Consider the following 14,090-nt stretch of genomic DNA (forward strand, 5'->3'; position numbering starts at 1 on the left):
CAGGTACCGCGAAAGTAGTATGTTATTAATCATTGTCCTGGCTTACAGGTAGCCTATGTCCATCCATTTCATGATACATGCTCATAAAGGAAACGTACATCAAAACAGTAGATTATCTAATTCATTACAGAAATAAACTTTTTATACTGTCGATCATCATTTGTTGGTTTGAGAAATGCTTGTGTAGCACATCACTTCTCCAAAATGATATGTTACACTACACTTTCCCTCTTGCCTCCTGTTCCCAGTTCAGTTGTACTAGCTTCGAGTTTTCACAAAACGTATGTCGTTGGACCCACTTCCTTCCTGGCAGCCTCAATCCTCACCTACATATCCCCCCCCCCCCCCCCCCCTCCACTTCCAGCAACTTCATACGTCTCCCTGTCCCTTATACTAGTTATATTTTTATGCAGACCACCTCTGCAGTCTGATGCTTAGTGCTCTTGATCTACTGCTGAGAAAAACATGTAGCAACACTCAGTAACTAACACAGATCTTTTTGGGGTGGAAAGGTTGGAATAAGATCCACTGAGTCTTGTTATGCCAAATGAAAAACTGCGTGAGTAAAAGCAGGGGCTAAATTAGCACTCCAGCTACTGAAGTGGTGCCAAATTAAAAGGCTTGCACCAGACTGTGTATCACACTCTTATTTTTCGTGTTAGTCACTTTTATTATTGCACCCATCCCTCATTATGGATCCCTTACCCTCTTCCACACTGATTTAGTAATCTCCTTCTATGTCCTCCCTTCTCTCCATCCCTACAGTTCTGCCATTGCTTCCTGCACCTCTGCTTCACATGTACCAAAGAGTTTCAATTGGATTCCCATCTGCCACCTACTACAAAGCCCAGTTCATATGAATTACTCCAGCCCATCTCCAGAAAAATGTTTTACGAGGTTGATCAGTTGATATGAATGTATTTGAGGATGGTTATCGAATAGAGGAGATCTGTATGTTCCAGATGGAACATTACAGTAATGGAAGCTAGTCTTAATTATGGTATCCATTGCATAATATATTTATCTCTGTAATATATGTCAGTGTGCAATGACAGACCTCTGCACTTTTGAGAAGGGCCTTTTGAATTTTTGGTTGATACTGCAAGAGTACGGAAGTTTACTAGTTTGTTTAGTACGTCAAAAGCAAAGGTGCCCATTGTGGTGATTGCGTATATGATTTGTGTTTACACATAATCAAATAACATTAGCAGTGTATGAAAATCAATGCCTAGTGATTATAATGATCAACGTTAAAAGCCTTAATTTAAATAGACATTGAGTTAGTGTGGCACAAATGGTGACAGTAGCCTGTTAGTGTCTCAAACTAACTGTTTCTGCAGTCATAGTGTTCAGGAACTGCAGAGCCTGATGTCTCCAGTTAGGTGACAATATCCACACCTCTGATCATGACAAACAATGAATTAGCAAGTTAAAATTATGTCATGATTATGGACTTGTGATGAGAACAGAATAAAGTGGTCTGATGATGTGTCCTCTGTCTTATTTCCAATAACAGGTCAAGTTTACTTGTGAAGAACACTTCAGGGGTAATTTTTATGTGGTGAAGTGTTTATTTCCTGCACAGGTAGTTCTAGTATGGTACGAACCACAGTTCCCTCCTCTTCTGTTAGTCCTATTGTTACGTAGCAATACTGATTTATATATAAGGATTATATGGACATTCTGTAATGCCTAATGCATCTGTGTAACAAGGGTATTGGCTACCATTCACATCATGCAGTTATATCATCTCCTTAGCCACCAGAAAACATCCTACTTGAATGTTATTTAGTATCTGTGGTTAACATTAGAGAAAAGAATCCTTCCATACAATTTTTACAAGTCATTCCCTAGGTACAGGTTTAAAAGTAGAGAATTCTAACATCAGAAGAACTAAGTCTGTCAAAACTGTACGATGCCAACAGCATACGTAATATGTCAATAGAACTGGGGGGGGGGGGGGAGGGGGGGGGGGGGGGAAGAAGGACCTAAACAAGCAACCATACAACCATCTGTCTGTGGTGGAATATCAGCAGGTGTGGCTTCTAAACTAGCAAACACATAAGCAATTTGAGTCAGTGGCAATCTTACCTTGCTGCCTCAGACAACAGAAATTCTTTGCAATGCACACACTGCCGGTGTACTCTCTTAGCAGCCATTGTAACGAGTTAGTTAGTTAGCAACATCGTAGGTTCCACAGCCATTGTTGCCGGACATTATTGGCAAGTGCAGATATCAAATCCCTGCCCCCTTAAAATGGGCACATAATGGCGAAAGTGCCCAGGTCTAAGTATTAAACTACATTGCCCACTGACACACTACAGGTGAAATAATCCCTAATTCCTGTAGTCTTTGTAATTCTGCTTTAACTACTTGTTTAGTAGCAAATGGCAAGTATGGCAAAACTTGGGGGTTTGCAGAAGGCTTAAACTGAATACGCCCCAGAAAATCTCTTGCTTTACCCAGTGTTGGCTCAGACAACAGTTTATGGACTGCAAGAGCGACTCAAGGTTGTGAAAAGAATTACTGGTGACGCCAAATTAATGTTGTCAATAACTTGGAAATCAAATGCTGTAAAAGTGTCCAACCCAAGAATATTTGACAAGGAAGCAGAATTGTCCACTAATAATGTTGTTTGGCGTTCCACATTCATATATTATGCCACCACAAGCAAGACTCCTCAACGAAATTTGTTGTCAACTACAGGAGATCACTGTTCTGTTGACTATTTGTAACAGGGAAGTACCCAGCTCATGGTATGTAGCTAAACTAATCATTGAGGCCGTATCCCCAGTATAGAGTTGAAACTCAACTGAGCATCCAAAAATAGACAATTGTGGCACAAGCTTATGAGCCACTTGCCAGATACATGAGCTTGGCATGGAAGGCGCTTGGCTTGGGGACTGTGTTAACAGTTAGCTGGTCGACATTGAAAATGTTAACTGTGGAACACAGACAGCGGCAATTTTGTCCCTGCAGTTGCACTTGAAACAAACTTTATTGAAATGCAAACATTTCCTCTGCCACTTATGTTGGGTGTAGCAACTGGAGCAAGCCCTACAATCTAAAGAACTACCTGATGCTGCAGGAGGACAGCCTTTACTGTCTACCGTTCTGGACCAGAAATTGTGATGACCACTTCGCCTTTTGTGTGAAGGTTGGTTGGACGACGGTAAAAACTGATTCCTAGTATCTACCTTATTTATTAAGTTACTTAATGGAGTGGTGCCAAGACTGCTTTGTGACCCTCAAGGGTGGTCTGGGATCATCGGCCTCTAGGGAACGAGATCCTGCTGTGTCTACTGACAACATACTACAGGAAAAACAACAATAGTCCACTTCTGCTAAGTGGTGCTCATTGGCAAAGGCTTCATGGGCCAGCACAGACAGAGCTCACACAACTGTGCCACATCAGCTGGAGATGGGAGAGGTGGCTCTGAGGCCTTTGCTTGAAATGACTTATTTCTAGCTATTCGGATACTTACATCACAGGTAATGGAATCCACGTAGGACACACAATGCTGATTACAGTCAAACTTACAATCTCTAGACACACCAAGTAACTCTGCAAGCCATTCCATGTACAATTCATTAATGTGCGGTTGTCACTGATTTAACTTGAGGCGTGTGGCCACAGCATGCAATTTATGCTCAAAGTATGCAGTCAGTGCCATACGCAACTCAATTTTCAATGAAGTGGAGTCCATGTGCAAATAAAGCTTTTGCACCAGGTTTATAAGTAATAAGAAGAAAGGATGAGGGCATTAATATTTACAGGGTCACTAACTTTTCTTTCCTTGGAGTAGAGCAAGAAAAGGTTCAGCTGGTTGTCCCACTTCTCCGAACATACATCAAACGGCCCAAAAGCCAGACGGAGCTAGGGAAGGTGGAACCTGTTGCTGCAGTCGCTCTCAAGATGTCAAAACCTGCAGAAGCACAGCATGTTGCTATAGTTGCTGCAGCTGCTGCTGCTGCTACTGTTGTATTTGCAGCATTTGCTGCCATTATTCCATAAATCAGTTCTCAGTGATGGTACAAAACAACCATTGTGAGCAAGACAGGGTTGTCACTACTTTTACAACACATTTCTGGGGTATAGGTTTAAAAGTAAAAATTCGCAGAATAATGCCGCACACTGCCCGGACCGTACCAAATGGTCAACAGAGAGAGATTCTAATATCTGCAGAACTAAACCAACTGAAACTGTGCACAAACCAGAAATGTCAACAGCACACATAATATTTCAAGAGAGCAAACAGAGAGAGAGAGAGAGAGAGAGAGAGAGAGAGAGAGAGAGAGACCCCTCAACAAGCAATTGTCTGTGTGTGGTGGAATATCAGTGGGTCTGGCTTCGAAACTGTCAAATAGACAAGTGAACTGATCAAATAGACAAGTGAACTGAATTGGCAGCCACCTTACTTTGTTGCCTCGGACAGCAGAGGCTCTTTCAAATACACATGGCATGGGTTCACCCTGTTGGTGGCTGCCATAACCAGTTTGCTGGCTGCCAGCATTGTCGTAGCGTTATGGATACCAAAAGAATTACTGAAATAATCAGTGTTGTATTCTAATCTCATATGGTTCAAAATTACTCTCAAAACACTCCTTTATTTGTATGTACACGTTCTGTAATGAATTGCAGGTGCAGAAGAAGTCCAAGCTTGTCACAGCTGCTATCTGGTTTTGTGTCGTGTGGTATTGCAAAACTCTTGTGATATTTTGATTTTAATCCCTGATTTGAAACTGGCCTTTGGTGGAATAACGTGTCAGGCTACATGTTACCCGCTGATGTATTAATCATACCCGTAACAGTGCAATGGTCTTTTTACACACTGTTACGGCATGATTTGTGATTTTCTGTCCAGCAAATAAAGTAGGGTAGCTGGGTGTAAAGTTCTGCAATTTTCAGTTTTTCTGATATTGTGGTCAATGATAGGTAGATTTTCCCACAATTTCAAATTGAAGTCATGGATTGGATTTGCAATTTATTAAAAGAGAGATGAATTTTACCCCACAAAATGGGGTAAAGTCCCACATTGTGGGTCTTTGCCCCATTTGAGATAAAATTGGATAAAAAAGGATGTGTGCATAATAAGGACACTTGAAGTAACATTTGTAACATTGTTGTATTTTATCAAAGTTACCCAATACTATGTTGAACTTAAATAACTCATAAATTTGAACATAATGATTAAAAATACCTCTACAAAAAGAGTACTTTCTTCCACTGCTAAGTTTCTAAAATTTCTGGTGCCAGAATGCGCCTCTTCAACCGTATGATCCCCCACCCCTTGCAATAAAATATAAAAATCACAAGTTTGGTTTTTGAAAGTTGACCTATATTCTAACAGTGGTGTGGGGCAGGGAAAGAGGAAAATATGTTGAGTGCCATCGGCAAAGGGATGTGAGGAGAAGGATGTTTATGTATCAGCTCAGAAGGCTACCAATCTTAGCCCGTGTGTGCATTTGATCAGCAGCTGTGGCATAAATTGTGACACAGAAGAAAGATTTCATGAAAGCACATTCTACAGACACCCACATTCAAACATTCTTTATATTATTTATTTCTCTTTGACACATATAAAACGAGAGTTTGCTGGCAGTCATAAACAAAACACAATAAACATGAAGGTTACTGATATGTACCAATCACAAGTTCAGAACATAGCTCGACTTATATTGGGTATACTGACTGAATGGATGGTACACACACACACACACACACACACACACACACACACACACACACTACCTTGCCCAGTGCCATTGCCCACACATCACATGTCTATCCATTATCATGTTCGCCAGGATGGTGCAGTAACAAATTGTAGTACATAAACAGTGTGATTTAATACATGTGCACTACTTTAATCTCTGGTGCCAACTTGTTCCAGTGAGTTAAAAAAAAATTCCCTGGTAGGTGTTGGAACCCTATTCCAGTTGAAATTAAGCCCCTCTTTCTTCTCCATGAAAGGAGTGTTAGTAGGGCAACCAGAAAGATTTCAGTTGGCTGAGGCTGAGCTTTCTAGGTAACTAGTAAACATTGTACTTTGTTACGTCCTCTGAAAAAGTTATTGCATTAAGGAACCATGCTGTGCTCATCACTGTGCCTTTCGATAGTTTCATTATCATATTGTCGATGGTAATGAAAGACTCTTCCTGTGACTCAGTAAATTTATAGGCTCCTGGAAGTTGTTTGTGAAATACACCTTCTTAGCCTTGTTCTTGGTATATTGAAACTATCTTGGCCAGAAAGAGCTGGAATGAGTTTTTGGTTTTTCCCTATATTTTTCCCAAATGAAGTCAGTGTGTGATAGGGAAATCTGATTCTTTCTTGAAGTCCGAGGCGGTGGTTGTTGTTCTTGTTGTTCTTTATTTATAGCTGAGCTGATATCATGATGTGAGAAGTATGAATCTGATTCCGAAGATTCTGGCTGTTTGGTCCATACTAGATCTTTCTTCCCTAATAGCAAGCTTTTATTTTCCCATGTATTCTTCTTCCATTTGTTATTTATTGGGTGTCAATGTTAGAAGCACAGATTTCTATGCTTTGCCAGGACATTCCCCCTAAATCTTTATTTTAGACAGCAATATTATACCTTCAAGTATGATATCACCACACAGTGTGTGTTGAATGTCATCTTTACATGGTTTTCATTGAAGAATTGTCATCACATTGTTGGATCTGTGGGGATTTATCCCAAATACCTGCAAGGATTTGCCTCATTTCTCATTTTCTGACAAATGCACCATGTCTGATTTTGGGGACCAGTTGGAGCAATTATTTCCATTTGAAAGTGGAGCTTAAACAAAGTTGTGCAATCCAGTAATTCATTTAATCATCTTTTCAAATCCTGTCTTACATAGTATTCAAGTAAAGCATCATAAAAGTTGTATATAAGTAGTAAAAAATGGACCTATCTCATGTTCTCACCTCTGGAACGATCTCCCGGGATGAACCTTCATGAAACAGTGAGCTACAATAAGACAAACAAGCCACCTGGTGGTCGACTCCTGAATCGATTGCAGTCAATTCAAAAGCTAGGTGTGGGTTTTTACCCCAGAGAGGACTTTTCCCCCATCTACCCTACTTCACATGGTTTCCTACCCATTTTATTACATTTATTTTTCCTAGTGTGGCGTATAGTGTGTGCATCGGAACACAACTCCAAAGATCCAGATTTCAATTCTTGGTCAATCCAATGATTTTTCTGTCACTTCACACTACTTTGATTTACAGCAGTGATTTGGGATTGTGGAAAATGCTGAGTAGCATTATTGTTTGGAGTCCGTGTTAAACTGTTGTCTGCCTACAACTGGCTAGATGAATCAGTTTGAAGGTTGGAGGAAGGTAAGGGAATGCCACAACCAATAGGACCTGCCTCATAAAGAATTGGTGTTCAAACCAACTTTGTATTGTGGAGAGTTTTATTGTTTTATTCTTTCTGATCCTTACTGTTACGGCTAATTTGGAAGTACTTTTCTGGGAATGTTGTTATGCAGAAGAGTGTGCCTCAGTGAAGTGTCTGCAGTGACACACTCAGTCTAAAGCATATTTTACACATTGAAAACCTCTCCATATTTTCATTTGGTTCAGTGCCTGCCCTCTCTTTGTTCTGTGGACTACACATTATTATTACAGTTTAATTTTGTGTGTCATCGAATAAACATAAAACAAACATAAATTCTGGAATCATAAAACATTTTACTTGCTTAAGTATAATCTGTAAAGAGTTTGGCTGTTCAAGACAATTATCTAAAAAAAAAGGTTTTTTTTTTAAGTCATTAAAGTTCCTAAAACTTTGTGTGATGTTAAGTTCGTGCATAGCTGCTAAAGATAATGTAACTAATGAATCTTTGTATTAGGGATAGTTTACCTCTCCTTCGTAACTTGTGTAAGAAATGTGTTCTTCAGGAGAAAGAAATGCAATTTTCAAGTAATCCAAAATGTTCTGCATTCACTGTGGCAGGAGAACACACATACTGTCCTTCTCTCCAGGCTTGTGTGGGTTCAGTACTCCTGAGATGTAAGACATTTGACATTGAAAGAAGTAGTGCTTATCCAAGGATAGAGTCTTTTCTTACTTTGTGTGCTTTTTGTGACTATAACCTGTGCAGTGGAGTCAATAAGACCATAAGGCAACTTGAACAGGGAAGATTAATCCTGCCCTGCAGCAGACAGAGAGGTAATTTCCATGTGATAATTAGCTTCCATCTTTTATTTGCAGTATAGGTGCAGTATATGATCAGTAAATAATCTGTGAAGTCTGTATCCCTTTCTGTTTTGTTGTCAATGTAAGGATTAATATATTTTCAAGCTTAGCTATTTTTATACTTTTTTCCAATTTAACCATTTTAATCCTTGTTCGAGCTCATTCTTCTGTGAATAAAATTTGAGTTGTGTACTAAAAGAAATGAGAATAAATATGTCATCCTTGTACTTTGTATATGTTTTAAGTAGAGGTTTAGAATGGCTTGCCTTTCTCCTCAGTTCTGATCAGTTTTCATGCACTTTCTTCTTTTTGTTGCTCTCTCTGGCCAAGTAATAGTTTTAAAATTTCAAGTATAAAATGAACATCCGTTTCTGTCAATTTTTTCCCTTACACCAGATGGGAAGTGAACACTTCTCCTGCAATTTTATAGTACAACCAAACCATCTAATTACTATGTTATGTAGCCAATTTCAGTGACTTTCTCACATTACATTTGGGAAGAGTGCAGTTCATATCCTAGTCAGACCATGCTGATTTAGTTTCCCTTACTCATCTCAAGAAATTTGAGAACAGTTTCTCCAACAAAGATATGACAGGTTTGCTCTGCAATCTGAGTTAAAGTTATGCCTTTGTAGTCTCAATACTGACAGAAGTTTATCTCTAATTTTTCTTGCTTCCAATCCAAAGTATGACAACAAATGTCACACTGATCAGGTATGAATAAATATCATAAAGTTTGCAGATTCTTTTCTGTATTTTCAGTTTCAGTATTTCAGTTTTTCTTGATAATTGTGGCTGCTTGGGTTTGTGCTGGACTACAAATCCAAAGGTTCAGAGTTTGATGCCTTGTTGGTCCCATCATTTTTTCTGTCACTCTTACTACATTTGCCTCTGGTAATGATTTGTTAATGTGAAACATGACAAGCTTCATGTGGTTTAGCGTCTGCGTTAAACTGTAGGTCCCCTTATAACTGTGTCAGTCAGCTCAAAGTTAAGAGAAAGATGAGGACACACCATCTAAAACAGAACCATACCTAGTGAAGTACTTTGGTGGTAATTTTTTTTTTTTTTTTTTTAATTTCGTCTCCTTTCATGACTTTGCCTATTGTTTTTTTTTCTTTTTTAATTTCCAATCATTTCTTTGGATCATGTATCCACTCCACCAGACTTCTCTCCTTCTACAAGATCCTGCAGTTGTCTGCCCCTCATGTTTCCTTGGATGGTATAATCCGCCAAACCAACTTCGGACTGCAACAACATGCCATACTTCACCTCAAAAAGCTATCCCACCGTCTCCTAAACTATCTCAACAGTGGTGTTTCCCTTCCTGTTCTTCCGCAGCTCCCCAAACAGCCACACTGTCAACCACCAATCTTCTCCTACAAACTGAGCTTGGCCAACCTCCTTAACATCCCAGACCTGTAATAACTCATTATCACAAGACCAGTCACAACAGTACAGTGTTCTCAACCTCTCATCCAAAGTACTCTCTCCTCCCCCCCCCCCCACTTCCCCCCCTCCCCCCTGCATTATCTCTATTATCCAAGGGCCTTGCTTTCAGCCCTAAACCTGCATTTAACCACGCTGCTTTGGTGATGGACGTACTTTCCTGTACATGTAATGTCAACTGGAAATATCACTTTGCAGCCCAATCCCAAAACCTTTCCAACAGCTAACATGACATTGAACCCTGCCTTGAACAGTTCCAACCACAATCCTAGTTTGATCCACTACCACTAACTCAAAATCAGCCCTTACAAGCTTTCCAAGAATTCCTCACATCCAGCATTGCTTCACAACGTTTCCTCAGGCCCTTACAACATGACCATAACCTGTCCTCTGCAGAACTCCAGGCCTTACATTCCCTAAAAGCTGATGACCCCATCATTTACTTCCCAGCAGACAAAGGATTTACCACTGTGATACTTGACCAACAGGAGAATGTTAGCAAAGGTCAATTCTGGTTGTCTGACACCTCTACATACATCATCTATATACATACCCCACCCTAACGACGCACCCCCACTTCTTACCACAAACCAAATCATCCTGGTCGCCCTATAGTTACTGGCTTCAGAGCACTACTGACTGTATATCTGCCTTAGTTGATCAACACCTACAACCCGTAGTACGACGACTCCCCTCCTAAATCAAAGATGCCAACCATTTCCTAGATTGTCTGAAATCCATGCTCATCCCCTCCCACCATACACCTTGCTGATCACCATTAATACCATCTCCCTCTATACTAACACCCCCCATGTATATGGTCTGTCTGCTGCTGAATATTTCCTCAGTCAACACCCACCTGATTCCAAGCCTATGATATCTTATTTGCTCTCCTTAATCAACTTTATCCTTACTGACAATTACTTCACCTTTAAGGGGCAGACATAAAAACAGATAAGGGGTACATCCATGGGAACCAGGATGGCTCCTTTATGTGCCAACCTTTTTATTGGTCACTTGTAGGGGGCTGTTCTGGTTGCCATAAGTCTTCAGCTCCTGGTTTGGTTTAGATACATTGATGACATCACTGCCATATGGACTCATGGTGAGGCTGCCTGTTAAAATTCCTGGAATCTCTAAATAACTTCTCCCAATTAAATTTCACATGCTCCTATTCTGAAATCCATGCCACTTTACTTGAAGTTGATCTCATTCTCACCGAAGGCCAGCTACGCACTTCCGTCCACATCTAACCTACTAACAAACAACAGTATTTATATTTTGACAGCTGCCATCCTTTCCATGTTAAACGTTCCCTCCCACACAGCCTTGGGATTCAAAGCAAATGTATTTGTTCAGAAGCAGATGCCACAGAAATACACCATCACTCTCACTTCAGCCTTCACTAGATGTAATTATCCCAACAACCCAGTTCAGAAGCAGATTTCTCAGGTCATCATGTCCAATCCTGTTACTGCTGATCCCTCCAAAATATAACTTCAGAACACACCACTTGTCACTCAGTACTATTCTGGTCTTGAATGTACCAGTCTGTCTTTCTAAAATCATGCCCTGAAATGAGATGCATTCTGTCTGCAATTTTTGTTCACCACACTTAGAACAGCTTTTTGCCACCCTCCAAATCTCTGCAATATCCTTGTCAGACCCTGTGCTCCTTCTGCACCCATCTCCTTACACATCACTCCTACCCCTGTGACCATCCCCACTGCAAGACTTGCCCTATGCACCCTCCTACCACCACCTATTCCAGCCTTGTAACTGGCAAAACATATACTATCAAAGGGAGAGCCACCTGTAGAATGACACATCTCATATACCAGCCGTTCTGTAAACACTGTCCGGCCTTTTACATGTGTGTGTATTCCCCTGCCGTGGCTTGGTGAGTAGATTTTTTATCTATCCATTTACATTATATTGTAACTAATTACAAAGGTGTTTTTTTGCTATCGAGCCACACAGTTCATTGTTTCCATTTGTTACATAAACAAATAATATTGTGTGCTTTTATTTTATTGAATATATATGCAATAATTGTTTTTGTAGGGCAGAACACTCCAAGAAGTACAGTTAGCAGATCATTTGACTCTGGTGTTGGTACATTCACACAAGGAGGCCGTACCCAGCAAAGACCATCACATGGAGATAACAGCAGGCCACCTTCGCAACAACAAGATAATCCACTTTCTAATTTTAGTCAGTCCTTTCAAAGAAACAATAGGACAGTTGGTTCAACAAGTGGCTGGGCTACAGGAAATGCAGTGAGTGCAACAGTCTCTGCAAGAAACCCCAGAGGTGTTAATAGCGGATCAACTTTTGTGAGTTTAGACAGAGACAATAGTCAGTCTAGAAACAATGAAAATCCTAGAAGAAATGTGAACTGGGGTGGACAGTCTTTTGTCAATCCAGCAACCAGAAATGACAATAGAAGCAGAAGTGACAGTGGTGATAATGCAGTTATGTGTGGTTGCTCTGTCAATGCTATATTGCTTACAGTGCGGAAAGAAGGGCCTAATACAGGTAAAGAGTGATTTAGAATGTGGTTTTTGTAAAAATAGTGGATACAAATTAAATAAAACCAGACATTTCTTTGAAAAGAAGTGAGGAAGAGTGTAATCTTTCGATTATTATTTCTTCCCTGTTTACATATTTCAAACGATGGAAAATCCAAGAAGGAATGTAACAATATTATGAAAAGGAAAGTTGCTACTCCCCATATAGCGGAGATGCTGAGTTGCAGATAGCCACAACAAAAAGACTGTTCTAGTGTGGCTGCAGGTGCCTTAGACTGCACTCGTGTGTGTGAGTTGCATTTGCGTGTGTGTGTGTGTGTGTGTGTGTGTGTGTGTGTGTGTGTCTGTTGTCTACTTTTGATGAAGTCCTTACAGCCCAAAAGCTTTAATTGGAACAGTCTTTTTGTTGTGTCTATCATGACTCAGCATCTCCGCTGTCTGGTGAGTAGCAACTTTCCTTTTCATAATACTGTTTACTTGTTTGTTGTAAGGTTTTATTTGTCTTTCTTCATGTAAAGCAGTCACTCATTTGATTTATTTTTATCAGGACGCCAGTTCTATAAATGTGGAAACCCAGCACAACAGTGCAACTTCTTCATTTGGGCAGATGAGGCTCCTGCAGAGATGCCTGAGGAGCGTAATGTGAATTCACCCATGTGGCAACCAAATCAGAATTTCACAGGTAAATCATTGTCGTTTAAATGTTTTGTTCGAACATTTTCCTTTTCAAAAATTTGTAAAATTATGAAGTCATTTAGAAAATTCCTGGGTCTCTCTCTATCTATCTTTCTTTCTCTCTCCTCCCTCTCTCTCTCCCTCCCTTCCTCCCTCCCCACCCCTCCCTCACTCTCCCCACCCCTCCATCACTCTCCCCCTCCCTCTCCCCCTCCCTCTCTCCCTCCCTCTCCACCTCCCTCTCCCTCCCCCTCTCCATCCATCTACATTTTTGTGACTGACTACAGTGTGCCATCCCTGCGGATTGACTGACGTGGGGAGTTATGTTGGACGGAGTGAGACAAAGGAAGAAAGAAGTGGGGAGAAGGAGGGAGTATTGAGGAATGGTGACTAGTAGCTGGGAGGGAGAGGAAGCAGATGCACATGATGTGAGTGTGACACTGGCTGTAGTGAACTAGCCTCTGCCCCACACCCACCTCCACCCCTACCTCAGGACTTACTTTGCACCAACGCCCCCTTCCTCGCACCCCCCTCCCCCCTCTCTTCCCCTACAGCCCACTCTTCTATGTCCTCATGCTCTGTGCACAACTCGCCCTGCCTGTGGCCAGAACATGGTTCTACATACCTATCCAATGGGTTCTCCGTACCTATCCAATGCATCTACTGCCTCTCCCTCCCAGCTGTCAGCCACCCTTCCCTTACCGTATCTCCCACTCCCCACCTCATAAAATGACTGTCTGAAAGTTAGCAAAATTCTCAGTCTTGTTTATGTGTCTTTCAGTGGCATAGCACTTCTACTACGTGGTAGGTTGTTACCTGGATTCCTTAAATTACGTCCTTTTGCTTGGTCAATTGAACTTCACTTTAAGAGAACAAGTAAACATTCTTGTTTTACTCTTGCAGTGGTAGTCATCTGTGTAACTAAAAAGTGCATTATAATCAACCTTTTTCTTGGATATTATAAGCAGTAACTTCTTATAATCCGGGTCCAGAGCCTCTATAAAAACTTTAAATGATGTCATTTTTACCTTTGGCTGTTTTTATTGTGCTATTGAAGTTTTGATTTTGTGTGCTGCTGTCAAGCACCTACAAACATAATGCTATGCAACAGAAAAACATGACTGCAAAGAATTGTTATTTTTAACATATTCTGTTTTGTAACAATTGATATAATTGTATAAGCCTGTGAATATTAGCATATTGTAAACTTTGTTGTACGTAC

At 40.6% G+C, this 14,090-nt stretch overlaps 1 protein-coding gene across 1 annotated transcript in view; it reads left to right on the forward strand.

Annotated features, from left to right (window-relative positions):
- LOC126457798 (DNA topoisomerase 3-alpha) overlaps nucleotides 1-14,090 on the forward strand; it is a 197,141-nt gene that overhangs the window by 134,037 nt on the left and 49,014 nt on the right. The window contains exons 14-15 of the mRNA XM_050094395.1: nucleotides 11,727-12,200; nucleotides 12,741-12,875. Coding sequence (XP_049950352.1) covers nucleotides 11,727-12,200; nucleotides 12,741-12,875 — 609 coding nt within the window. The remainder of the gene's footprint in view (nucleotides 1-11,726; nucleotides 12,201-12,740; nucleotides 12,876-14,090) is intronic.

The sequence above is a fragment of the Schistocerca serialis genome, chromosome 2 (genome assembly GCF_023864345.2).
Source record: "Schistocerca serialis cubense isolate TAMUIC-IGC-003099 chromosome 2, iqSchSeri2.2, whole genome shotgun sequence".
Lineage (NCBI taxonomy): Eukaryota > Metazoa > Arthropoda > Insecta > Orthoptera > Acrididae > Schistocerca > Schistocerca serialis.